Source organism: Pteropus medius, unplaced genomic scaffold (assembly GCF_902729225.1).
Source record: "Pteropus medius unplaced genomic scaffold, Ma_sr-lr_union100, whole genome shotgun sequence".
In the NCBI taxonomy this organism is placed as follows: domain Eukaryota; kingdom Metazoa; phylum Chordata; class Mammalia; order Chiroptera; family Pteropodidae; genus Pteropus; species Pteropus medius.
In genome coordinates, this window is record NW_024348534.1 from 560,865 (window position 1) to 586,598 (window position 25,734).

Sequence of the window (25,734 nt, forward strand, 5' to 3'; positions counted from 1 at the left end):
TGGTCTCACCATTGAGCAGGTTCGGTTGGAATGAAGTCAAAAGATGGCATCCTGGGTGACAGGACAACTCAGAACTCGCTGTGTTTCCTGGGCCAGAAATCACTATTAGTACCAAAGATTACAGACAAACAACAAATAAAATTTAAACATGCAATTATAAAATAAGTAACTGAGGGGTTTTTTGAGGAATGTTTCTAGCTTAATACAATTTAAAAGAAATATGAAAAATATGTAGCAAAAAATAAAGAAGTAGAAAGAAATATGGATTTGGGAATGAGGAATTTCTTCCTTAGAGGTTTGAGAACCATTCAGTAATCAGTACAGAAGCACAGAAATGACACTTGAACTGGACTCCGAAGGGAGTCCTGGAAACAGGAAGGCATTTGAGGAATGGAAAATGGAGTACAAAAGAAGAAAATAAAGAAAGTACATTTCAGTCTTAGGGCTAAGGAGGACACTGTCCTGGGTGAAATGGAGAACGTGTGAGGGAGTAAGATTCTTACTGAGCGGGAAAGTCCCACCGTGTGTCTTGGTTTATTCCTATGGCTACACAGGACAAATGCATTCAGGGCTGCACCTGTCCCCTCTTCACAGGCCCCTGCCCCAGGCTGAATAATCACTAGGCCATCCAGGTGGGACTTGGGTGGTAGTTTTTTGTGGATATATATATATACACACACACACCTACACACACACACATATATGTATATATGTATATATATGTATATATATACACACATATATATATCTATGTTGACAACCATATATATATATATCTATGTATATATATATACACATATATATACATAGATATATATATATATATATCTGCTATACTTGTTTCTTCGGGTCACTTCCCAAAAGGAAACACAGTTAAACATGTGGTGCAGTTCCCTTCTCTTCTCTGGCTTGAGCTCTTGCCTCGGACCCTGCTCTCTCCATTCTTGGGGTTTCCTCCTCTCTGAGGAACATTTGGGCTGTCTGAAGCTCCACGTGCCCCTCTGGACGACCTGGTCTGCCAGACTTCTTCTGCAGGACAGCCAGACAGTACCTGTTGGCCTTTGGCCATGAGTTCTTTCATCGCAGCACAAAAGCAGTCACAGATTGTGCCCAAGTGAGTGAACGTGCCTGCATTCCAACAGGACTTTATTATGGACATTGAAGTTTGAATTTCATATGATTTTCACATGGCACACTTTGTTTGATTTTTTTAGATCATTTACAAATGTAAAAACCATTTTAGCTGGCCAACCATGCAGATACAGGAGCCGCAGAATTTATAGTAGTTGAAATTTGCCGCCCTTACTCCAGTGCCTCCCTCTTCCTGGTGGCACAGCGACCCTTCATATGAGACTTTCTGTTAATAAAACCCCCCAAGTCTTTACTTTAAAAATGCTATTGGAATATATTTCTAAAATGTGGGTCACTGAGATCCTCTGATTCTTCCCAAGTCTCACAAAACAAAACGGGATGAAGAGGAGATGAGGCAAAGGGATGGGTCTATTCTGAAGCAGCCCAGGGCTGAGCAGGCACCAGGATGGGCTGTACTCGGGGCTGGCGCAGCGCAGGATATTTGGACAGGCCTTTGGGTGTCCTGGGGTGTTGGTGCCGGAAGACACCCATGAGTCATGCCCAGAGATTTGTGTGTGATCTGCAGTGTGTGCTGCAATGACATCCTTTGGCTTTCTCGGGTTTGTGAGCCACTATGGGCTTGGAATAGAGGTCTCCTGGTTGTTTTGTTTCAATAAGCAACATTTTTTTATCTCCTTCCAGACCAACGATACCCTAACAAAGCTATGGAGCATTTCTCAATTATTTTTGGGGTGGTTCCTGTGGTACAGGGCTCCCAGGAGCCTGCGTCTGAGAGAGCTTGGGGACACTGTGTTAACCCAGCCATAGGTCTGGTCTCTGCCCCACACCCTGGTGAGCTGCTGTGCCCCTTATTTTACCAACCAGGGCCTCTCATGTACAGACACGTGTGGAGCTGAGTCTGTGTCTCATCCTTAGGACCCTGTCCAGGAAAATTGGGGCAATGTGGTTTATAAGAGGTAATTCAGCAACATAGCACTTCATCTTACCTCATGGGATGTTTACTTTAACCACATAAATAGTCTAGAAAAACTTGTCAAAATTAAGTTCGTACCATTAGACTTGGAAGTGTAGTCTTTCCATCTTCTATGTAATCAAAATATTTGAAAGTAAGACTCCTTTTATCCAGTCTTGTACCTTGGAGGGTTTTGTTAAAATTTCGCTTGGATAGTGTGTCATGATTGCACTTTGTTGAAATGAGAAACTTTAATTTCTTCTGGTTATTGTGCTGATTGGGAAATTTCCAGATTTCCTGGGACATCAAATGCTGCAGCCATTACTTCAGGCATATGTGATGATGCGAAGGATTTCCTTTCCAGAATTGCCCTAGAGTAGTCATTTCTTCCCTGCGATAGCTTGTCACAGTCTGAGACCCCTCCTCACAACCACAGCCCTTCCTGTGACCAAAAGGACAGAGCACCTGGTCAGCACTTGCCCAGAAAACTTTCTCAGTAAATGCCAAATGAATGCCAGCTGTGTTGTAGTTGTGCGCATCATTAGATTTTTCACAGATAATGTGCTTTCTTACCCTCTGCTTTCTCTTCCCTCACAGAGGTGCCAGCATGCTGTGAGGGTCAGAGTAGGGGCTTCTGGAAGACTAGAGTGGCTGACCCAGTAAATGCATTGAGAGTAAAGAGGGTGGCAATTTGCAGCCAGGGAAGGGATAAGGATTAGAGGGCCCTGGGAGTGATCTCGTGCTTGTTTTTTAACAGCTTGATATCCTTTATTTATCTATTGAATGATAGATAATATAAATAAATCTACATTTCAAGGATGAAAGCTTGCTATTACTGAGAATTATCTTCAACATTTATTGCTACTCCAAAAACAGGAATGTTCCGTGCAATAGCAGCACGTTGCTTTTTTAGTTGATCATTCGTAGTAGTCATACTTATTTGCCTATGCTTGCCATAAAGTGAAATTACTGCCTGGGACGTCTCATAATTGATAAAGTCGGAGAGTGAACCCATTTACATAACTCTTAGTTATATTTCTTTTAAGACTCTCCAAGAGCAAATTAACTAATGTATGATGCTATTTACTGAAATGAAAAAAACCTAAAGAAAAAGAAACATCCTTCACTGTCTTTCATTCATGCCATTAATTAGAACACATGAGGCAGCATAATCTGGTCTCTCCGATGACCTGAATTTTCTCTTTGTTGTTCATTCCATCCAGTACAATTGTTGCTATCATCAGCATCCATTGGTTCAGTTTTTACTCTTATCCCTCCTTCTGAATGGTGCAAATCATCAGGCAAAGAAGCCAACCAATTCGAATCATCTTAATGACTCATTCCAGATGCTTTTGAAACCTCTCAGCTGTTTCGAGGCGTCAGCATTTCTGCATCTCCATCATGACTCTCAAGGTCTCTCTTGCTTGATGGGGTTGGCATTCGTTTATGAGATGATGCACATGTACAAAGATCAGCTCAAGATCTAGCTTCTCTTGTCATTTTATACTCCCAGGGCTCCTTACCAAGATATCTAAGAAATTAATAAGGATAGGCATATTGAGTTTTCTCAGTTTATTCTTGTGATCCAGCTGCATAGGATGAAGCCGTTAAATGCCCTGACTTTCCAAAGGGTGAATGATAAGATCATCACATTGGAACTGGTTGTCAAACATCATCACTTTTGTTGAAAGTGGAGGCTTAAGAGCTAGGCCTTCCTGAATATTTTCATCTGTGTGCTCCTTGATGTACTTACTGCATTGGAGGTGGTGGAAGGGCACTCACTTGCTGTGGCTCACCCATTGTGGAAGATCAAGAACCTCAGCCCTGGGTTTACTCTGGTTACACTTGTTTTTTTTTCGTATGTGTGCTCAAGAGGATGAGGAAGGGGCCATGGTGGCATGCTGGTACATGTGTCACACCACCTTGTCTTTCTGAACTCTTTTCCTTGAGAGGGCCTGGAAACACAAAAGCCCTAGTTGCTAGGAGTCCCAGTCTTGGTTTCTAAATACCCTCAGCTCTTTGGAGAAATGCCGATTCCCACCGAATAAATTAGTAACCTGTAAGTCAGTACTGATATACTGTTTAGGGGTAAAGGAAAACTCATTCTTCTGGTGGAAAGTCACTAATTGGATGTGGAAGGAATAAGGGAGACAGTCACCCTTTGGTAGCCCTCATGTGGTGAGTAGACATCCAATGAAGAGCCAGACAATGGCCTGGTCTCACGATGTCCCCTCAGAAAACACCAATTACAGATGGAAAAGAGTGACTTTGGGCATCGAAACAGCATCATTTATTTCCATGGCACTCCTGGCATGGCATCATGGGGAGATGTCAGAAGCGGTCTGAGGCCCTACCGCAACCTGAGAGGCCTGCACTTTCCAAACTGCAAACTAGGGGACAGGGGGCCTGCAGTGGGCACAGGCAGGAGGATGGCCCCACTTGAGGCAACGCCTACTGCACGTCTGCAGCTTGAACTAGAAACAGCAAGTGACCATGGGTGTCCTGAGTGTGGGCATGCCTGCAGGGAGTTGACAGAAGGTCTTACGTACCCAGGCATAGTGGCTGCAGCTTTGGAGCACCCCCAGAACCATACATAAGAGCATGATTTTTATATAGCATCTGTGATTGTATAGACATAAAATGGTGTGAAGAAACTATACCCATGTCTGGTACAGAGGAGGCACTTAATATTTGTTAGTTTCTTTTTCAAAATGAGAGCAAATTGCACTTCCAAGTATGGATGTCATAGGCATTTGTAAGCCTTCTGACTTTGGGAAGGTTTGGAACACTTGTCTCAGAATTTTTAGGCGCAGGTATAGTGCAGATGCCCAGCATGGCTCTGACAACCTGCCTTCTGAGCTGCACATGCCCCATGCCTAGAACCCAGGAAATCATTAGCTTGCTGTTAAGCAGTCCCTCGCCAGGGCCCCCACCTATTGCTGCTGTGGGTGATGCCTGTGGATGTAGGCGGGCAGGCTTTTCCTCCTCTTTCTGTGCCCAGGTCCTTGGAGTCTGTGTGTTGTGTCAGATGACAAAAATAATAAAATTTAATAATGAGTTTGATGCTCTTTATTCAAGGGAAACTGTCCAGTGCCTCGCAAGCAGGGAGCACTCTTCCTGAGGGGGAGTGTTCTAGAACATTAAAGAGGCCGCAGGGAGACAGGCCAGAATTGGCCCTCAGGTCCTGTTTTCTTGGGGTAAGGTGAGCTTGCTCAGCTGAGTTGGAAGATTATGATTGGCATCAGGTGTCATCCGTAAGTGAGCGCGAGCTAACTTAGGTTTAAATCTGTGCCCTGAGCTGGGCCTCAGGGGTGGCCTCCATTTTGTGGGTCTTGATCTACAACGTAACTTATTAGCTGCCCCTGCCTCAGCCCACTCACGTCTTTTCTGTGCTGTGATGATATGAGGGTTGGCCTCCTCCTCCCTCCTCTTTCATGGATCATTCCAGTCAGCACATACACTGTGCAAGCACCTCACATCCCTCGCTGCCAGCTCCTGCCAGTTCCCTTATTCCCCTGGCAACACAGCCTCCTGGCAGAATTGCCTGTACATGGGTCTCACCTCCTCACTTTGGATTCTTCTTCACCCCCAGAATCTGGCACAAGGCCCTGCACCCCACTAATACCCTTGTCTCAGCACCACCGACAGAGCCACAGGGTCACTCACTCCTTCCTCCTGGAACCTTGCCTATCCTCCCAGCCCTGAGCTGAGCGCTTCTTCCACAGACTGAGCTGGTGCCAGGAGCCCCATGTCTTCCTGTCACGCCACCTCTTCCCCACCAGCACAATCGCCTACACCCTTGCTCTCCCTGATTCTTCCACATCCCTATATCCAGCAAGCCCTGTCCATTCTTCTTTAGGAACACATCCCATTGTTACCACCAGGCAAACCATCTGTCACTCCTGGCCAAAGGCCCCCCTGCTTCCTCCCTTGCCTTGCCCACCTCACCTCGTCCGCTCTCTACATGCCAGTCAGCATGATCTTGTCAGAATTGGAGTGAGACTGCGTTCTGGGTGCTGGGGTGTGAGCCTGTTATGTCCTGGCCCCAACCACCTCCCACCTTCATCTGTACCTTTCTCCATATCACCACTTGCCCTGCTACTTTGTGGGACCTCAATAAGCCAGCTCGTTCCTGCTGTGGGCTGGCTCTGTGCTGTCCATTCTCCACCTAGAGTCCCCTCCCCCTTGTCTTTCCAACATTCAGGTCTGAACCCAAGTGTCACTTGCTCAAGGATGCTGTCAGATGGCCTCCCACCACTAGATGTATATATATGTGTTCCTCACTCCTGGATCCCCACTTCCAGAGCAATGCTTGGTACCAACTGGGCCCATACAAAGACTGCTGTTCACCTGTAGGGAGCAAGGCTAGATACTCTAGTTCCCTAGAGTGGAGGAACATTCCTTTTAGAAAAAATTATGAGTCTGGGGTGTGGTCTCTCTAAAGTCAGCTTTATTGAGGTCTAATTTACATACAATAAAATGTACCTCTTTAACTGTATAGAGTTTGCTGAGTTCTGACATATGTCTTTGCAGTCATTCTGTCCCCCTGGTGACTCCTGCTCTGTTCTTTTCTAGAATCTTATAACTGGAACCATGCTGTTATGTGGATAACATTGCTGAGCATGGTCCCATTGTGTGGATGGCACCTGTTGTTTCTTCACCCACTGTGGGGGAGATAGGACCTGGTGTATGCTTTGAAAGCATCACTCACTGTTATTAGTTTGGGGTTTTTATTAATGCAATTTTTTGCATGGACATATGGTTTAATTTTCCTTGGGTAAATACTTAGGCATGCGACTGCTGGATCATATGATAAGTGTATGTTTAACTTTATAAGAAGCTGCCACACTTATCAAATTCCCACCAGCAATGTATAATATTTCTAGTTGCTCCACATCGCCACCAAAACTTGCTATTGTTAGTATTTTTGATATTAGCCATTCTGGTAGGTACGTAGTGGTATCTCATTGTGGTTTTAATTTGCATTTCCCTAATGACTATCTTTTGCCTTCTGTATCTCATCTTTGGTTAAGCATCTTTAAATCCTTTTCTGACCATTTTTTAAAATTAGGTTGTTTGTCTTATTACTGAGTCATAAAGTGTTCTTTATGTATTTTGAATGCAAGTTTTTGCCAATATTTTTGCTTAGTCTGAGGTTGGCCTTTTTCTTATCAATGGCTTTTAAGCACAGTAGTTTCTAATTATGAAACCAATTTCTCAGTTACCCAATTTATTTTTCTTTTATAGATCCTTTTTGTGTTGTATTTGAAAGATCTTTGGTTAACCTAGGATTACGAAGATTTTTCTCCTATGTTTCCTTTCAGAAGTTTTATAATTTTATCTCTTACATTTATATTTATGATCCATCTGGAGTAGTTTTGTGTATATGAGGTAAGCACTGAGGTTCATTTTTCTACATATAAATATCCAATTGTCCTAGCACCATTTGTTGAGAAGTCAGGGATGAATTCTGTCCCACAGTGTGACCTCACTGATCTCACATAGCTCTGGACCAGGCTGTCTTCGAAATACAAAATGTTACTAAAATTAGACTAGAGCCAAGACAAATGGGGAAGGAATAGTGTTTTCAACAACTGGCGCTTAAATAATTGGATATTCACAGGCAAAAGAATGAAATTGGACCTCTACTTCATACCATGCACAAAAATAAACTCAAAATGGATCAAATATCCAATTTTAAGAGCTAAAATGATAGAACTTTTAGAAGAAAATAGGTTTAATCTCTGTGACTTTGGATTACATTTTTTAGCTATGATACCAAAAGCACAAGCCAAAAAAGGACAATATAAATTGTTCTTCACTAAAAACTTTATCGAGTGACACCATTAAGAAGTAAAAAGACAATTCACGGAACGGAAGAACATTTTAGAAAACCATATATCTGATGAGTGATTTGTATCTGGAATATATAAAGAACTATTACAACTCAATAATAAACAGGAAAATAACCCCTTTAAAAAATAGGCAAAGGATCTGAATAGTTGTTTATCCAAAGGTGTACAATGGTCAATAAGCACATGTAAAGATGTTCTACATCACTGGCCATCAGGGAAGTGCAAATCAAAACCACAATGAGATACCACCTCACACCCACTAGAATGGCTAGAATTTTAAAAAAAGAGGAAAGTAATAAGTGTTGGCAAGGAGATGGAGAAATCAGAACCCCATATACTACTGATGGAATTTAAAAATTGTACAGACACTGTGGAAAACAGTTTAGCAGTTCCTCAAGTCGTTACATACAGTTTCATATTACTAGCAATTCCACTCCTAGATATATAATCAAAAGAAATGAATACATGTCCATGTAAAAACTCATATAAAAATGTTCATCACAGTATTATTTCCAGTAGCCAAGAAGAAAAAACCACCCGTGTTCATCAGCCGATGAATGGATAAACAAAATTATCATATCCATACAGTAGAACGGTCTTCAGCAAAGTAAGAGAATGATACATGCTGTAATATGGATGAGCCTCAAAAACATGCTAAGGGAAAGAAGCCAGTCACAAAAGACCACATATTGTATGACTGATTCCATTTGTATAACATGTCTAGAATAGGGCCATCTATAGAGACAGGAGATTAGTGGTTGCTAATGGCTAAGTGGGGGTGAGGGGGTCCTGAGAGGATTAAGGGAGGTTAGCTTAAGGGTACGGGGTTTCTTAAGGGGATGATGAAAATGTTTTGGATTTAGAAAGTAGTAATGATTATATAACCTTGTGAATATACTAAAACCCACTGAATTATACACTTTAAGGAAGTGAATTTTGTTACGTGAATTATATCTCAATTAAAAAAAAAAATCATTGAGTCAGCCAGACATAATCTTTGGGAACATATTGAAGTCAAGATGAACTGACATATCTGTTGACACTCAAGAGAACATTTATACTCAGGATTCAAGATTTCACATTTGTTTAAGGGGGAGGCAGGTTGGGGGGGGCGATCTGGTTGTTCCTCCTCGGCAGTGGGCTGGTGTGACTGATAATGCACACAAGGCTGGTTTTCTTTAATGTTCTGTTAAAAAATTTGTTCCCTTTGGACCAGCATCTAGCAGCCATTCCAACAGCAAAATAGGTCTCACGTAAAACTGGGGTAGATAGCAAATTGTCAACATTCTCACAGCCACCATTTTTCTATCATAAGCACCAGGAGAATTCTTGAATGCAAACTCCAGGCATATGGCAAACAGCTGAATAAACACACATTTTGAATCACCGCTTATGACAAGCTTCCTGTGGAAGCCTGATGGGTCTAGTGTGTAGTTCTAATTATTAGTGATCACGTCTAGGCTCTGCTCTTTGTGTTGTCTCTGGGCTGCTCATCGGCTTTCTTCCTATGTGTCATACTCTGAACATATCTGAGGTCACCAGGCAAGTGAATGAAGTCAGACAAACAGCAATATTATTAACTTGTATAAAAGAAAACTTTCTACACATCCCCCCCGCCTTCTCCCACTTCCTCCGCAACACAAGCTGAATGCCTGACCTCTCCCTAATGTCAGCATTTCTACTTTTAGTGGTTAAAAAAAAGAATAAAAGGAGTACAATTTATTTTTTAGTGAAAGCTTCTAAATCTGTAAACTCTCTTTTTGTTCATGAAGAGAAGGCCTAGCGAGGCTTTGAGGTTTGCCGGGAGGCTGAGCCTGCAGCCAGTTTATACCGCCTTGGGCCCCATGCTGGAGCCAGCCCAGGCCACATGCTGCAATAGCTCAGCCTGGAAGTTACACTGCCACATTCACATGTTCTCCTCTACATTCCTCATACAGTTGTTATTAATTTGGAAGAGCTTGAGGTTTAAAAATCAACCAGCAGTTTCCATTTAAAACACTTAGGTATACATTTTAAGTAAAAATGGTTTCGGTGAAATTAGCTTAAACCAGGCCCACTCCAGTATTTGCTCAGGACAGCTTGGTGTTTGGACGTGTTCTTGCTCTGTCGGCATCTTGCACACATGTATCTGAGAACACTGGACTCACACTCTAGGAACAAGATCACTGATATGTAGGCTAATCCTTTAAAAGCTGTGACCTATCTTTGTCCACGCAAAACCTCATTTGATGGAGCTTAATTAAGTTCAGTTCACCAAATACTTGTGGTCTCCAAAAGGCCCTATCCTCTGAAGCCTACAGATTGTCCATCCACAGTTTTTGCCCTGCCCCTTGTCTTCAGGGGTTCTCTGACTAGTTTGTAGACCAAGCAGTTCTCAGGTGAAGCTGCTTTCCATGAGGCTCAGAGTGGCCACATGGCTGGGTTTGGGTTTGGAACATGGAGGGGTTTGCATCTGACTTAAGCATCAGCCCAGGTGTGCATTTCTGCAGCAGGCACTGTGAGAGCAGGGAAGAAAATGTGTTCTAGGAACCTGAAATCTCACTGTGGAGCCTACTTTAATAGTCTCTCTCATATCGCCCCAACCCTGCAGTCTATTCCCATAAGAGCAAACAAAAGTTTCTAAGAACTGAGACAACGGGACCACTTGTAACTATATCTGTTGTGCACATTCTGTTGTTTTTCTAATAACCTGAAAGCCAAGTCTAAATTAAGGTGTCAGTTCTGATATACTAAAGATTCCCTGGGCCTACTGCACAGATAATAACAGACATTTCCAAAATTATTATATTATGTGGGGGAAAGCCACCCCTTGCTTAGAGTTTGCAAGCCTAGAAATTTTTGAAATACCACTTCATTTCTCTCTTTTAGAGAGAATATTTTTTACTCTAAAATGATACACTGCTTCATCATGAAGCTGACTTTTTGCAGGGCATGCTCCCCAAAAACCCATTACACAGAATAGTTGGGCACTGTGCCTGGGGGAGATGAACAGTTCGATGGGAGAGTAGCCGGCCGGCCTCACGCTATGCTGGAGCTGTCTGGTTACTGATGTGCAGGCTGGAGCCGTTCGGTGGCAAGTGTGAGGATAGAAAAGTGGGAGCATCCACTGTGGTGGAGGCTAGCCCACAGACTTCAGTTTGAAAGACTTTTAAAGCCAAATGCCAAAGCTGTAGAGCAAAACAGTTGCTATACCATGAGAAACCTGGTACACAACAGCTCATTTCAGTCATCAGGGTCAGCAATCACCTTGGTGAGTCGGCTGGTCCCTGTTGACTGGCCGCCTCCGGGAAGGATGGAGGGGCTGTCTCCGATTGGAGAGGACTAAGAAAGCAGGACGGCCAAATGCTACAGGACCTTGGGCGAATAAACCGGTGACACTAGAACAAAGTTGTTCTGTAACATATTAATACTGGGGAGTTGATAGAGTGGCAGTTTAGAGGCCATGTAGCAATGGAAAGATCTAGAACCACAGCACCAGTGAGCACAGGAGGCAGAAATGTGGATGATCATGGCCAGGGCACCACGATGCCACATGCTATACAGGTGCCTGGCACATTGGAAACTTAAAAGACTTTCAGGGAATGGGAGACACCTCAAAAGGGTTTCTCACTTCTTTTTAGTCATCTGGAACAGCATCCCGGTGCCCCACAGATTTCTCTGTAACTTTTTTTCTCCCCATAGGAAAAGTACCCAGCAGCTGTGCACCTCTCTGAGGGAGCCTCCTCCAGCTACATGAAGATCCAGAGCACCAGCAAGCCAGGGTGAGTGCAGATGCCCCATGGCACACTAGGCTAGCCTCGCTGGCCAAGTCCCTCCCCAGCAATCAGATGGCTGTTTCCTGTTAAAAACAAGGATAAAAATAGAAGACAAATATACACTACCTGACATCTTGAGAGATGTCTGTGGAGTCATAACAGATATGCAGCTGGGTAGGGGGGCTCACTGAGCGAGAGAAAGGGAACAGAGGGACAGTGAATGTCTGCATAGTTGGTAGGGGGAGGAAAACGCCAGCAGGTGGATTCACTGCCAGGGTCCTTAGGGGACCACGGAAGGGAGGCCAGGAAGAGGTAGAGCTGTTATGATCAACTTATTTCAGAAAAGTTCAGGAGGCTACAAGCGCTGAGTGAGAAGACTCCTCTGGGTCTCTCAGGTGCCATGGGCGCCCTTGTGTGTGCACGCGGAGAGGTCTGCCTAAATGTGATGTACTTGGTGACCTGCATATGAGCGCCTAAAGATCTTTTGATTTCAAGCCTTAAAATTGTGTTGTAGTTTTGAAGGCTTCTGGGACTTGGGTTTTAATAATAAGGTGTTATTTCCAGATTTCACCTCTGGTGGCACATGTAGCTGTAGATCATTTTCAGTGCTTATACTCCATTGGGCGAATATATGTATTTCTGCATTCTTCAGGTTTTTAGCATTTGGGTTGTTTTCCACTATTCCTAACCTTCCTGTTCATGTCCCCTGGCACATGAGTATACAAGCTCCTCTTGGGTGTATACCTAGAAGTGCAATTCCTGAGTCATGCAGTAGATTCAGCTGTCACTGCAAAATTCTTTTCCAAGTAGTTTATCAATTTATATTTCCCACTGGTAATTGGAAGTTTTTGTTGCTCTATGTCCTGCTGTACTTGTACTGTCACACTAATATTAGTGGGTACAAAACAGTGTCTGTGATCTTCATTTCCATTTTCCTGTTTGTTTGTGTTATTCATGTTTGACTGACCATACTTCCTCTTCATCTGTGGGTAGATGTCTTTAGGAGCAGGGCCAGCTGAGCATGGCCTCCGGGAAGGTTGGGTGGAGGGCAGCACTCCTGCCTGGGTGGGTGTCCTCTTCTTGCTGCATAGTTTACTCTTTTAACCAGGTTTCAAAGGCACTTAGTGATGGATCATACCTCTTTCAGATTTGAATTAGTAATCGTTTGGAGGATACAAATAGATGAAGAAGGGAAGATTTTGCCAAAGCTGGATCTTCTCACCAACGTGCCACAGCAAGGTAGAGAGGGGCTCCGTGTGGGTGTTCTGGTGACTTCCTCATGTGCCTGACAGAGACATCTACTTATTTCATCTGGTTTTCAAGTTGAAAATCTCATTATTGTACTTTTTACCTCAGTTTTTAAAATATTTTTAAAATAATCTGTGAAAAAGCACATGCTGGGGCGGGGCGGGGGGCGGTCGCGGGTCGCTCCCTCATGGGCCTCCTGGGCTGAATGCACGAGGGGAATGTTCTGCCTCTGCCTCTAACACACAGGTAAATGCTGTGTTCACAGTCATGACACCGTCATCCTGGCTCCCACTCAGGGTGGCCAGTTGGGGAGGAAGGAACGGTCTCGGTGAAGTTTCTTACCCAGTGTGTTTTCTTTACAGCCCTGAAGTTGGACAAGAAGGGAGTCATAGAAACTGCTCCTCTCAGCTTCCGAAGCCTGCTAGGAGTGCTGGGCATTGAAGCAGCTCTAGAAAGCCTAATAAAGTCGCTTTGCACAGAGAAAAATGACTAGTTCCCGAACAGTGAACACATAGGAGTCAGATGCTGCACCAGAAGGAATGTGATTTTATTGAATATAAACATGTTATTTTCCACTGGGAAACTATACCTTTAGAACATGTTGTCTAAGCAGTTGTGGCATATTACATATAAACTGTCAGGACACAAAAAATAAATACAGCTATTTAAATGCAAAATGCCAAACGAATGATATGTATATTTTTAAAAATAAGGTTAATATTTGAGAAAGTACAAGAGTGGGTGTCTGTCCTTGGATGCGGGAAGCTGTGTCATCATCCCACCCCACCCCACCCCACCCCTGCCCAGCACCCAGTCTAAGGGCAGAGGCAGCTGCCCAGCACCTGGGGGCTCTTGGAGCTTTATTCCTTAGACATTCCTCAGATGTATTTTCCTCCTCACCTCCCTGCTCTGGAAAGCAGCCATTGGAGGCGTTCAAAGCACCTCTCCAAGAGTCCTCTGGAGAGGACTCTTCTTGGTCTTCCACAAAAAAGTGAAGCATGAGCTTTAAAAACTCTTCTTGGTCTTCCACAAAAAAGTGAAGCATGAGCTTTAAAAACGCAGTAGGACTGCAAAGATTGCATTGTTCACCCACACAGGGCCTTAGTACCCCCATCCCTCTGCACAGAAGAAACAGGGTTGTTGTGTAAGTCCCCCAGAGTCTAAGTGCTGCCCTGACTTCAGTCACCCATTTAAAATGTTGTTAGAACTGGTGAAAACATTGTTTCAATCAAGTGAAGTGAACACCGCAGTCAGGGTAGAGGCTGCAGTGGAGTGAGCATAGCAATGTTGGACTAAGGCCAGCCTAGCAGGGGGCACTCATCTAGCTGCTCTTACTCCACGTTTCAGACTGTCCAGTCTGGCTGGGATGGACCCTGGGACACCGCCCAGCCAGCCTCCTCAAGGGGCTGGGATTCCAGAGCTCTGTGCACAGGGACCCAGGGTCCTCTGTGGACGGTAGTGCTGGGCAAGACCATGTCCATGTGTCATCGTTGTGTCCCATGCACTCCATCCCCTGTCCCAGGACAGCACCAAGGAATAACCTCCAGCCAAAACAACACTGACAGCTGCTTCCCTCCCCACACTTTGGAGCCTGTAACTCGCCCATGAGAATGCAGATCCACATGTCCCTAGAGATGGAGTCTCCAAAGCCCCCAAACCTCAACATACTCATGACGAAAGGTGTGTGTCATTTGAGTATCTTTTTGACTCTCTGAGTATAGAAGTAAGAAGTAAATGTTAGTGCAGAACTGAAGAATAAATTCTAGAAGAGCTGGCTTGATTCAAACGTGTAATTCTCAAGTTATCGCAAAATTCCCCACAAAAATTTACAATCAGCAAAATATTCTTATTTTTCATGTAGCATTTTCATATAATTCCATGTTTTCACTAATATTATAATATGTTACAATAAGCCTTCATTAGTCCCGCAATATGATATAAATAATCAAATCTGTACAGCCTACCATAGAATAAAAAACTGAAGCCAAGATTCCCAACAGTTTCCATAGCAGCCAGGCACACTTTGGGTGACCCCAACAAGAGCCCTCTTGGTACCAGCCAGGAGTTGCTCATCTTGCAGAAGGGAGGTGGCCCAGCACCACTTGAGGCTGCAAACACCATGCATCTTAGTGAAACCCGAGAGAGCAACAGGTACCGAGAGGAGAGAAAACTCAGTGCTGGCTCTGGAGAGCTGGCTGAGATTCCCCAAACACCCCAAAATGCCAAGAACACAGAGCTGGAAGGAACACTGCTGCCCCATGACACCCACCCTAGGCACAGCAGCTAGAAGGAACACTGCTGCCCCCATGACACCCACCCTGGGCACAGCAGCTCAGTGGTACAGCTCTGCTTCCAGCTTCTACAGCAGCAATTTTAGGTGGGAAAGAATCCCTTGTCTCCCCTAAAGTTAAAATCATTCTGTAAAAAAACAAAACAAAAAAAGAATGCAAGTCAATGCTCGAATGAGTGGTGTTCACCCCTGACCTGAGTCCTGCGATCCCTGCCAACCCTGTGCAGAATGGCGGCCACGGCACCTCCACAGGGACCCCAAGTCCACAGTGCTCAGAACGGATGTCTGCACCAGCAATCCATCACTCTCTGCAGCAGGGAACCACTTAACTGTGCTGATGTGTCACTTGCATTAAAAAAAGTGACCAAGTTACTCAGCTGGGCAAGTTCCAGTAGTATCAATCTTTTCTTAAAAGTCCAAATTTTAAGATGTACATGACAATTCAAGTTTTTTATGTCAGGAGTCTGGTGGTAGGAGATCCAAACCTTGGGTCTTATAATAAGGCTTTTTGTATTAGAGATAAGACATGAGCCCAGGGCGGGAAGGAAGAACTGCCCAGAGGGGCCTCCCGAGACACAGCATACCACAGGGCTCACATCTCACATTCCTTGTCCATTTCTAGTACTCTTTCATTCCACATCTCCCAGAAGCAGCCCCACCTCAACAGTGGTTAAAAAGCAAAAACATTCACAGCCAAAAGTCACCCAACACAAGAGAAAATAGCTCTATCATTCAACCTTCACATTCTATCTTCAAGTTTCAAAGACACCACAGGAAGGAAGTTAGACCTTATGGAGAACTAATGTGCAATCTTCGCTTTCCTTGAACCTAGTCGACATCATGGTGGCATCTTTGGTGTGTACAGTCTTTGAATAGTAGTTGACTATCTTGCCATCCAGTTTGTACTGATGAGGGATGCTCTCATAGGGCTTGAGGTCAAGGTCCAGCACAGACACGGAGAAGGCAAACCTGGATCTTGACGAAGGGACGATGGGCCTTTGATCAGAGCTGGAAGTAAAAAAGCAATTTCAGACCTCCCAAATCCTCTTATGCATTCCATCTCTGTGCCAGCTGGATGCACTAGTGCTGGAAGCTTCTGCAAGAGAGGCACCTACTGTGATACCTGCCACCACACCAGATGAGAAAGGGTTAAAGTGCAAAAATGGGAAAGCAATTATGTAGAATACGTGATTGATATTTCCCATATCCCAGTGGTATAAATGAATGCTGACAAAATTACTTTACTGTGGGCCAAGAATTACAAAACCTAAGAAAAAGTAGAAAGTAGATCTGGCCATTCAACAGCCAAATGGATAAAATGTTGAGAACAGAATTCTCATACGCCCTTCCCATTTCTGGTGAGAGCTGATGCTCCTTTCTGCTTTCTCATTTGGAGACAGAGCTGGTTTCATGTTTTATTCTCAAATTGTATTTGCACTGTTTTGTATTTTGTTCCCTAGGGCTTAGTTTTGTGGGTTTTCTAAACATCAGAATAGTCCTATGCTTAAAAAAAATATGAACAATTACTAGTACTTAAAAACAAACTAATTCTGAATTTTGTCCTAAGACTGTTATGCTTCCCATGTTCAGTGCACATCTGCATCCGGTTGACTCGTTATCTGGTGTTAGATGAGTTCAGTGGGGCTGAAGGGAAGTAGAAGTCCTGATTGCTCGATGCTTTCTACTATTTAAATAGTAAGTAGTAAGAAATCATTCAAAAAAAATCAAACAAAACTCTAATTTCAAAAGCTTCTGCCTGGGAGAGGGAAGGCTGACGAACACATTCCTGTTCTGATGAAGCTAATCAGGGCTTAGACTCTGACTCAGTTCCTACTCCAAAATACAGCTGATTGGAAAAATGAATCTGGGGCTCAGTTGCTGGATTCTTAAACGACTCCCTCCTGAACAGCAGAGGACACACTTGCAAATTCAGGTCTTGCTTTGGAGTCTCCTCTCAGGGTCTAAAACCCAAGCTCCAGGCAGCTAGGCTTGGCATAGCACATGTCTCTAGCCCTCGACAGGGCTACACATTTTAAAGGACACCTCAATCTCTCACTTCAGAACTAGCGCCCAACAAAATGATGTGACCCTATCACACAGAGGCTTGTGGGAGGATGCTCCGAGGGCTTGCCCCTACGGGAAGTCTGACCATTTGTCGACCACAGGAGCCCCCTTGTGTGGCTCCTGACACCTAAACACTTTGCCACCCTGGATCTGAGACTGGTGCCTATGTGGCTCAAAAGCTTCTGGATACGTGTCCCAGCAACTCTCTCAACGTGTCAGTTTTTATTGAGGGTACCAGGGCCCCAAGCCCTCAGCAGGCCTCTCACATTTCTGCATCCTGACTGTGTCTTCCCCTCAGGCAGGGCACTGGATAATAACATCTCATTCAAAACTAGCTTAATCCAGCTACTGGATTCCTCATAGCTAAACACTGGGGGCATTTTCTTTAGTAATAACAGTTTTCAACTAAACAGAACAACCATTTTTTAATATTTTAGTTATACCCTATAAATGTACCTCCAAGTTTCCTATCAGAAAATGGGTAATTCTGTACCTGCCGAAGAGCAGGAATCCTAGGAATATTTAGTTCAAACGCACTAGAAAAATGGGTGGCTAGCAGCCAGTAACAGTCATCTTGACCCTGGAACATTTGTCAGAAGCATGCAGAACATTCCGTAAATACTGTGCATGGGGTTTTGCTCCCTGCAGATCAATGCTGAAACTGCTACCTAATTACTAAGAGATTATCAGGTTTATCCCGAGTTCCTAAAAAAAGGTGGGGGAGGAGACCGGATGACAACAGTGATGTCCAGGAAGAGATGCTACAAACAGGCAGAACAATGCACGTGTTGCTTTAAAGGCTTCAAATGACCATGAAGGTCAGCATAGTGGGCCTGGTAGAGGACAGAGGAACAGGCCCACAGGAACTTAGTCTCTTGGTCCTCAGAACCTTGACAGAAGACGGGGGCTTCCTTTGAGAGAAAGGAATTTGCACCACAGTATCAAACCGCTTCTAAGTCCTTAGGGTGTTTTCTTAGAAAACAATAGTAATCTTCAATTTAATAGAACAATCTTTTAAAACTATTCTCATAAATGTCCTTTTGATGGAATTATAAGCTTTTAGAGAACAAGAGTTAACAAGTGGGATGATATTTAGTAGGCATCAGAGATGAGCCTCTGCTCATAAATGTGGGTCCTGCCTGGGGCTCCCTAATGAGGGGGAAACTGATTCTAGTCAATTCACAAAACCCACAGCAGTGAGCACCTCACCTTGCATCCTGTAGACAAGGGGACAGCGCGATCATGATGGAGCAGTCTTTTGCAGTCATGGCAACCCGGTACTGCTGAACCTGTCGAGGAAGGAAAGGTCAGCTCCAGGAAACCACGCCACTGCCACACGTACCCTTCTTCCCAGCAAAGTCTAGCCAGGCACAGAACCTAGAGGTAGGTTACGAAGTTATCAGCCCAAAGGGCTCCCCACAGGCCAATCCTGCCCTCTGACTTCTCACTGAAAGCAGCATGTGGACCCTGATTCAAAACTCTGGGACTTGGGACTTGACTTCAGCAAGGCAACCACAGTCCGCCTTAGAAGAAAAAGCAGTAAGTTGCCTCAGTGCCCACTGTGCAGCACTGAGCGAACATCACTCCACACCTCAAGATGGCAGTGCACAGATGTCCAAGGCCCTGTTTAGGGCAACAGAAAGTACCTCAGGTTACATGACATGCCAGGATGTCATGCAGCCACCTAGAATGCACTGCAGACAGAGGAGTCACTGAGCTGGTGTTAAGTCACTTCATCCCCACAGTGCTAGTATCCTAGCTTATGGATGAGGAAACAGACACAGAACAACCTGTCCACTTCACACCGCTAGGCGACAACAAGGCTGGACTCAAACCAGGTGTTCTGGCTCTGAAGTTTGTGCTCTTAACGCCGGAGGACATGATCTCTACATACTGGCCTGGAATGACATCCACCAGGGCTGCCAACTTAAACACACAGCAGAGTTTGCGGGAACTGACTTGTAAAGCCATATGTATGCTCACATGTGTGTCGCAGACAGAGGGAGAGATCCAAAATGATGGTCACCTCTGTGGGAAATTTGGGGCACTTTTTTCCCCTTTTTTCTTTGAACTTTCATATATCATTTGATTTTTTTAGATTGAAATAGTTCTTACTTATAAAAATAAACTATTTACAAAAATAGGACATAGACCTTACATGTTATCACTGGTTTCGACATTTGTGTGATGACAGATCATAACCTCCTGTCTCCCTTTTTTGTCATTCTCTTCCACGTTACTCAGCCAGGAAGACCTGCCCTGAGAAAACATCCAAGCTTTATCTTCCACAAGGCAGGACTGTGGGGAAGGATTGGAGGGAACCCCAAATGCATGTCATCTTGGGCCTATTGACTGCTCTTCTCAGGGCCTGCAAAAACCTTTACAGTAGGAGGAAAAAGTAGCTCCTCTCCTTACACTCTATTCATTTACCTAAGAAGTCAAATATTTCACAAAATAAACACAAACTCAATCCAAAAGAATTCAAAAGATAAATATTAAAGCATAAAATATTTATGTTGTCCTAATCTGCAAGACATAAAAACCAAAAGCCATAAAAGACTGAAACATTTGAATATCTAAACATTAAATTTTCATATGATATAGTCATAATTAAAATGTCAAAGAATTATGAAAGAATGGGAGAAACTGTTTGCAACATGTAAGAGATGATCAACATAAAGAATATATAAAGTGCTAGAGCAATATGGAAAAAGAAAAGTACCCAGAAAAGATATGGTCCAACAGAGAAAAGGAAAAAAAATGGCCAATAAATATATGAAAAGATGTTCAAACTCAGTAGTAATCAAAAAAATGCAAATTATAAGTGAAATCTTTTTTACTCATCAGGTGGACAAAACTATAAATATATATGTATATCAGACATAGAATGAAAGGGTCAGATTTACACTTCAGGTAATGCTGAACTATGGAATTGGGGCCAACCCAAAGGCTGAGGTCAACTAGAAAAAGCTGGACAAAATATCAAAAACATCTGCTTGAAGGCAGAGCTCACAAGACCAGGGAGAATCTGCTGGACCACAGGGAAGACAAAGACATTTGGGTCTTTTTTGCCCAGGAAGAGGGGTGATTATTTTAGAAGGCTAGCCAAGGGGCACTTTTAACCAGCCGCCAGGGCTATGGGGACAGTAACCATGATGAACCCTTCTTTGGGTTAGTACCCAAAATGCTGTACCTTAAGATTGAATGAGCCAGAAGTTGACAGGCCTTACCAGGAACTGCAGCTCTGCTACAAAGAGATCAGTCACCAAACTGGATTAAGATGACCCAGCTTGCTAGTGCTTACTAGGTCCCTGGCAGAAGCAAACCTAAAATTCTCTCTGGAAGAAGATATCATTCTAGGCATCAAATTATTTCTAAAATAATTGTAATTAATATAATTTCTGACACACAAGCAAAAATATCCAAGCACAAAACAAGATGACATGAATGAAAACCAGCAAAAAAAAAAAAAGAAAAAAGAAAACAACCCATGACTATAGAAAGAGATGCACATGGGCTCCAGCTATTGGTGGTACCAGACACACATGCTGCTCTGTTCAAAGAATAAAAGACAAAATGGAGAACTTCAAAAGAAAACTAGAGACTAGAAAAATGAACAAACTGGAAACTCCAGAACTAAAAACAATAAAAAAGACATTGTGCCACAGATTCAAGAACAACTTTATACATGTCAGTAAACCAAAACTAAGTACGAATCACCAGCAGGCCTACACTAAGGGAATGGGAAATGGTGTTCTTCATTCTTTAGACAAAACCAAAATGATCCCAGATAAAAGTTCAGAGATATAGGGCAGAATGAAGGGCAATGCAAGGGATAAATATGTGGGTAAATGGACACTGACTGTATAAAACAATAACAATAATGTCTTCTTGAGTTTAAAATGGGATGCAAAAAAACAACAGCAATGTAAGTTAGGAGTAATAGTAAATTGTACTTTAAGAACTTTGCATTGTCCGAGAAGAGAGGAAAGGTACTAAACAATAAAAGTCAACTGCTTGCTGGAACCACTAGGACAAGCCACTAAAAGTAAAAGACTCTATAACTTCCAAGCTAACAGAACGAGGAAATGAAATGATTAAAAAAAAAAAAAGACAATAAGAGAGGAGAGTTAAAGAAACCTAAAGTAGGTAGAAAAATTAAATGGTTTAGGCCCAAGTATGAGTCCAATTGAATGACAAAGACACAATGTCAGAATGGATAGAAAACCAAACCATACCTTAAATACAAAGACAGAGAGAGATTAAAAAGACTGAAAAAGACATACAGTGCAAGTTTAAACCAAAAGACACTAGAGAAGTAACACTAATATCGGACAAAGGAAACTTTAAGGTAAAAAGTCTTACCAGAGATAAAGACACTGAAATAAATGAAAGTTAAGTTTTATAAAACAAAATTGATAAACTCTTGGTGGGAGAGATTAAAAGAGAAACAAATACCATTTGTCAGGAATAAAAAGGCATTCTTCAGATCTTATAAAACATTAAAAGATAAAAGAATATTACAAAACTCAAAATTTGGAAAATTTTAGACAAAACAAAAATTTCTACAAAAATACAACCTACCAAAACTGACAAAAGAAAGAAAAAAATCTGAAATTGAGATCATAATTTAAAATTTTCCTACAAAGACAAGTGGCCCAGATAGTTTCACCTGTGATTCCACAAAATATTTAAGGATGAAATAATACTTCTTACTTCACCTCTTCCAGAGAAAAGAAAATGAGGAAACATTCTTCAAATATTTTATGACAAGCATATCTTTGATATCAAGACCTAACAAAGATATTACAAAAAATTCATATCACTCACATATATGCAAAAAACCCAAAGCAAAATATTAGCAACCAAATATATAAAAAGAATAATACATCACTACAAACTGTATAATTAGCCGCATTAACAGAAAATAGGAGAAAAGTCATGTGTTCATTGCAATAAAAAAAGAAAAGGTATTGATAAAATTCAACAATCACTTCTGATCAAAACTCAAAAAATCAGGAATACAAGGTAACTTCCTAATCTGATAACGGTTATTTATTTTTAAAAAATAAACAAATGAACCCCCCTGCCCCTGCCAAAACCCTACAGCAAACAATGGTAAAATGCTCTCTCTCTAAAAATGGGAACAAGACCATAATTCTCACTATTCCCACTATTATATGTTAACTATATGCAGTTAAGCAAAACAAAATAAGTAAAAGGTATAAGGATTGGAGAGGGGTAAAAGTTAAATCCACAGACAGTATGATTACAAATAATGAAAATCCAAAAGAAGATATAAATTGTTAGAATTAGTGAGTTTAGCACAGTTGACAGAACAATCAATTGCTACCCACAATAAACACTTTAAAATGAATTATTTTAAATGATACCATTTATATCTAAAATCATCAAATATGAGAATAAATAAAATAAAATATAAGACCTCTCCAAAGACAATCATAAAATGTTTTTATCAGATTTTAAATAACACCTAAAAAAAACAGAAAATGTCCATGGTGTAAGACTCAATGTTGTATCAGTGTTCACTCATGCATCATTTTAATGCCAAACCAATCAAAAGCCCAATAGTTTTGGTGTTGCTTTTCCTTGTGGAACTGAACAAGTTGATTCTTAGATTTATGGAGACAAGCAAAAGGTCAAGAAGAGCCAAGGCATTTATTAAAGTAGAGACATTCTTGAAGAAGGTAGAAGGATGTGCTCTACGTGGTGTCAAGACTTGTTATGACTCTATAGTGATCAGGGCAATTCCACATGAAAAAATAAAATCCTACCTCATGCCACATCAAAAATCAATCACAGGGTTACCAACCAAATAAGAGGCAAAACAATAAGGTTTCTAAATATCTGTAGGTCTTTAAGGTAAATGAAAGGTAGAGAAAGGCCTAAAAAGAAAAAAGATGTAAATTAAACTACCTTAAAATTATGAACTTCCCTTCTTAAAAGGGCTCCATCATGAGAGTCTCTAGACAGCAAGCTACAGGCTACCTGTAGCACATATATCTGACAATAGGCCTCTATCTGAATATATAAAGAACTTCTTCAAATCAATAAGAAAATAAAAGACAACCCTACAAAAAACTGCACAGGTATATTACATTACATAACAGAACAGGTATATTACATAAAAGAAAATACAAATGGACAATAGACATATGAAAAAGAGCTTAATCTCATTACCACAACAAGCCACCACTATACATTCACCAGAATGACTAAAATTAAAAACCCACAACCAAGTGAACTACCCTGGCCAGTTGTAAGGAATGGAAACAGTAAACCTATTTTGTAATATCTACTAAAGCTAAATATGTTCATACCTCTGGCCTAGCAATTCCACTCCCAGGAATATATCTTGGTGCACATGTACAGCAAGAAATCTGTTTAAGAATGTTTACAGAGCTTTATTCATAACAGCCAAAAACTGGGAACAACCCAAATGTCCATCAACAGTAGAATGGATAAATTGTAGTATATTCATTCAATGGAACACTATAAAGCAATGCAAACATGGAAATGCATACAGTAACATCAGTGAATCTCATTAAGCGTTATACAACCAAAAAAAAAAAAAAAAAAGATAAGAGCTATATACATGATCCCATTGATAAAATTCAAAGACAGAACAAACTAGATTATAGAGATACAAGTCAATACAATAGCTAACCCTAAGGAGAAAGAAAAGAGGCATCACTGGACAGGAAACCAATAGGGATTCTGCTCAGTTGCCCGTGTTCTGTAATGGCACCCCGTAGGTAATTCCACAAGGGATTGTCTGTGACAAATCACTGGACTGTACATTTTTTCCTGTGAACTTTGCTCTTTGCTATATTTCACAATACCAATGGTTAATGAAAACAAAAGCTTAGAAAATTTAAAATGTTAAATGCTAGTGATATTAGTGTTTCTGAAGGCATGGGGGAAACAAGGGCCCTCAATTTTTGCAGGAAGGAACATAAATTGGCAAAATCTTTTTGGGAGGACAAAATGACAGAATCTATCAAAAAATAAATTTAGAAATTTTACTTCTAAGAATCTACCTTATAGATGTGCTGTGTACACAAGGGTTGAAGTACAAAGTTGTAAATGTCAATATTATCTTTAACAGTAAACAAATTAAAACAACATTCAAATAAATGACAATGCTATGACATACTAAAGGGAAAAACATAAATCCACAAAAAGAGGAAGTGCAACATACACCAAGCAGGATAAATAAAAAGTACACCATACCTAAGCACATTGCACTAAAATGTCGAATAACAAGAAAAAGAGAAGACCTTAAAAGCAGCTGTAGCGACAACCACCAGAGGAGCTAAAAACCTAACTAACCAGCTGACACCATCATGCGTCCCTGGGTAGCCTTCACAAACCTCATACTATTTTGGACAGATGTTGTAGTTTCTCAGGTACAAGTGAGTGGAGTGGTGAGTCATGCCTGTCGTGTGACCCTGCACCTACTCAACAGCTAGAGAAGTCATAACCAAGTGCTGGGGCCAAGGGAAATGTCCTCGGTTTCTATGCTCAAATCATCTCATTGGAATTGATGGAAACCATTTCACCTTTCAGAGGAATGAGTGTTATAACCTAAATGGAATCATTTTGAAAGAGAATGTGTCTTTAACTATAAAGAATACAGCCCAGTCCAACAGCGGCATGTACTATTGCAGTGTTGCGTGCTCAGGGTGGTAATAATGACTTGAAAATTAACATATTACTGGAGATAAAGCCAGTCCATCTAAGGTCACCAGTGTTTCAACATCACATAGGGTCTTCACCTCTGCTCCTACAATGCCAGCACCCACACGGAACCTCAAAACAGCTACTTCATCTTCTCCAATGCAGACAACAGAAACCCAGTGTATCACAGCACAGGAAACAAATATGACCAGCTTACCATTGAACTTTGCCTAACAGATGGAGATGGCACTATGGCACAGCTTTCAGATGGCATTTAGTAATACAATGAAATTCACACGTACCTGGAACAAAATCCATGGATGATCACTACTGAGGCATTCTACATTGGACTCTCTATTATTGGTGTGATATTACTCACTGTTTTGGCTGCCATAATTACCAAAAAGTGAATGAGAAGAAAGGTGTTGCGAATAAGCAAAGTTTCATTGAATGACCCTAAGAATGGAACTTTGCAAAATGCAGCTGCAGTGTGCTACACCAAGCAGATGCGAATATCTACAATGAGAACAATCTTTATGGCATGCATTAAGACTCAGTGGCCCTCTAAGGCTTTATGCCATTGGCTGCACAATACAATAACCATATATCACCATGTCAGAGTCTTTTTAATATCCAGGATGATTTTTCTGTCAATTTCTCATGGCATTCCAACATGTCAGTGATGTTGGGTAGAGTGTCTAGCTCATCTATATATAGTCAGCCTTATCGGAAATACAGTCCTAATTTTTTATACTAAAATTAAAACAAAACAAAATA

At 41.9% G+C, this 25,734-nt stretch overlaps 2 protein-coding genes and 2 pseudogenes across 2 annotated transcripts; 2 read left to right on the forward strand and 2 right to left on the reverse strand.

The window, feature by feature from the left end:
- The first annotated feature begins 390 nt into the window (after nt 1–390).
- Nucleotides 391–13,586, forward strand: LOC120616788 (centromere protein P-like). The gene is made up of 6 exons (XM_039880379.1): nt 391–466; nt 865–881; nt 10,144–10,147; nt 11,579–11,660; nt 12,802–12,893; nt 13,265–13,586. The coding sequence occupies exons 1-6, from the start codon at nt 391–393 to the stop codon at nt 13,393–13,395; spliced, it is 402 nt and encodes a 133-aa protein (XP_039736313.1). The 3' UTR covers nt 13,396–13,586.
- On the reverse strand, nt 2,910–4,068 carry LOC120616779 (mediator of RNA polymerase II transcription subunit 7-like; annotated as a pseudogene).
- Nucleotides 13,587–15,245: 1,659 nt separating the features above from the next.
- LOC120616783 (inositol-pentakisphosphate 2-kinase-like) lies at nt 15,246–18,622 on the reverse strand. Its single transcript, XM_039880377.1, has 2 exons — nt 18,466–18,622; nt 15,246–16,200 (listed from the first exon to the last, which is right to left on the reverse strand). The coding sequence occupies exons 1-2, from the start codon at nt 18,522–18,524 to the stop codon at nt 15,975–15,977; spliced, it is 285 nt and encodes a 94-aa protein (XP_039736311.1). The 5' UTR covers nt 18,525–18,622; the 3' UTR covers nt 15,246–15,974.
- Nucleotides 18,623–24,158: 5,536 nt separating this feature from the next.
- On the forward strand, nt 24,159–25,507 carry LOC120616778 (hepatitis A virus cellular receptor 1-like; annotated as a pseudogene).
- Nucleotides 25,508–25,734: the final 227 nt, after the last annotated feature.

What these genes read in the sequence shown, in the direction of transcription:
- LOC120616788 (XM_039880379.1), top strand. Translation starts at nt 391, where the DNA reads ATGGAAAATGGAGTACAAAAGAAGAAAATAAAGAAAGTACATTTCAGT. An exon ending in CAGAGCACCAGCAAGCCAGG is followed by an intron (nt 11,661 to 12,801) that starts GTGAGTGCAGAT and finishes TACCTCTTTCAG; the next exon opens with ATTTGAATTAGTAATCGTTT. An exon ending in CACCAACGTGCCACAGCAAG is followed by an intron (nt 12,894 to 13,264) that starts GTAGAGAGGGGC and finishes TTTTCTTTACAG; the next exon opens with CCCTGAAGTTGGACAAGAAG.
- LOC120616783 (XM_039880377.1), bottom strand. Translation starts at nt 18,524, where the DNA reads ATGACTGCAAAAGACTGCTCCATCATGATCGCGCTGTCCCCTTGTCTA. An exon ending in CCTTGTCTACAGGATGCAAG is followed by an intron (nt 16,201 to 18,465) that starts GTGAGGTGCTCA and finishes TTTTACTTCCAG; the next exon opens with CTCTGATCAAAGGCCCATCG.